The sequence below is a fragment of the Cucurbita pepo genome, unplaced genomic scaffold, assembly GCF_002806865.2.
Source record: "Cucurbita pepo subsp. pepo cultivar mu-cu-16 unplaced genomic scaffold, ASM280686v2 Cp4.1_scaffold000729, whole genome shotgun sequence".
Lineage (NCBI taxonomy): Eukaryota > Viridiplantae > Streptophyta > Magnoliopsida > Cucurbitales > Cucurbitaceae > Cucurbita > Cucurbita pepo.
In genome coordinates, this window is record NW_019646944.1 from 1 (window position 1) to 922 (window position 922).

The window sequence follows — 922 nt, forward strand, 5'->3', positions numbered from 1 at the left end:
CATCAAGCGATGCCATAGGAGTGCACTGAAATGAAGAAAGGGAAAAGAAACAAGCTAGCTGATTGTTAGTTAATTGTCTAATAGCATCCGGGAAGGAGCGAAGAGTTTAAGGTTAGAAATATTTGCCTAATCGTTCACCTGTAATAATCTGGATTCGGTTCAAAGGTTGTCGTGTTCAGTAAACCATAGTTTCCACCAACCAACGTCTGTCTGCAGTATGTTTTCGTATCAAAAGTGGCGGCCATACCGAGCTGGTCCAAGTACCTGTATAAAACACACACATAAAAGAGTGCTATTTATTATGAAGGTCTTAAAAGAGCCATACGTTCCTGTTTTTCGGAGCCTAGATTACCAGAAACTCGAGACGAATGCATTAGAGACCAGATTATGCCCACTGCTGTAAGCCCCTCCTGCTTCCCCAACCCATGCTTTAGCTGAACTTCGTGAGTTTCTAAGGACCTCATGAAGCTTGTAAAACGTATCGACCATGCCATTGAGATAGGACGGGTTAAGAATCCTTTCGATAAGATGCTCGTCGACTCCTGTTAATAAGAAAAAGCTCCAGTGTTAACCCACTTTTTGAAACTTCATAAAGGTCTTACTTGGCTAGTGGTTGATACCTGCTCCTAGATTGTATATATGGTGTGTGACAGCATCCAGTGTTGGGGTAGTTTTATCAACGAATTCTTTGAACCAATTTTCATCAAAGAATCCTCCTGGTGCTATGGTTAATGGCTTAGTTTGGACACCGTTGTAGATGCTTTGGACCATCTTCTGAAAAACAATTGTATCAGAAGCATACTGTTCTGCTGAAATTCTTGTTCCAACTCCACTCCCACACAATTCATTCCCTGAGCATAAGAAAATGGAAATCAATCATAGATTAGAACAGAAGAATCCTTATCCATTGTCAAATACGAGT

The 922-nt window shown here is 40.9% G+C and overlaps 1 protein-coding gene across 1 annotated transcript; it reads right to left on the bottom strand.

Moving 5' to 3' along the window:
- Positions 1–8: 8 nt before the first annotated feature.
- LOC111785777 (heparanase-like protein 3) lies at positions 9–885 on the bottom strand (the record flags this gene model as incomplete). The annotated part of the gene is made up of 4 exons (XM_023666165.1): positions 621–885; positions 353–542; positions 139–264; positions 9–25 (listed from the first exon to the last, which is right to left on the bottom strand). Coding segments are annotated over exons 1-4 (484 nt in total), but the record flags the coding sequence as incomplete, so codon positions are not given.
- Between the last annotated feature and the right edge of the window lie 37 nt (positions 886–922).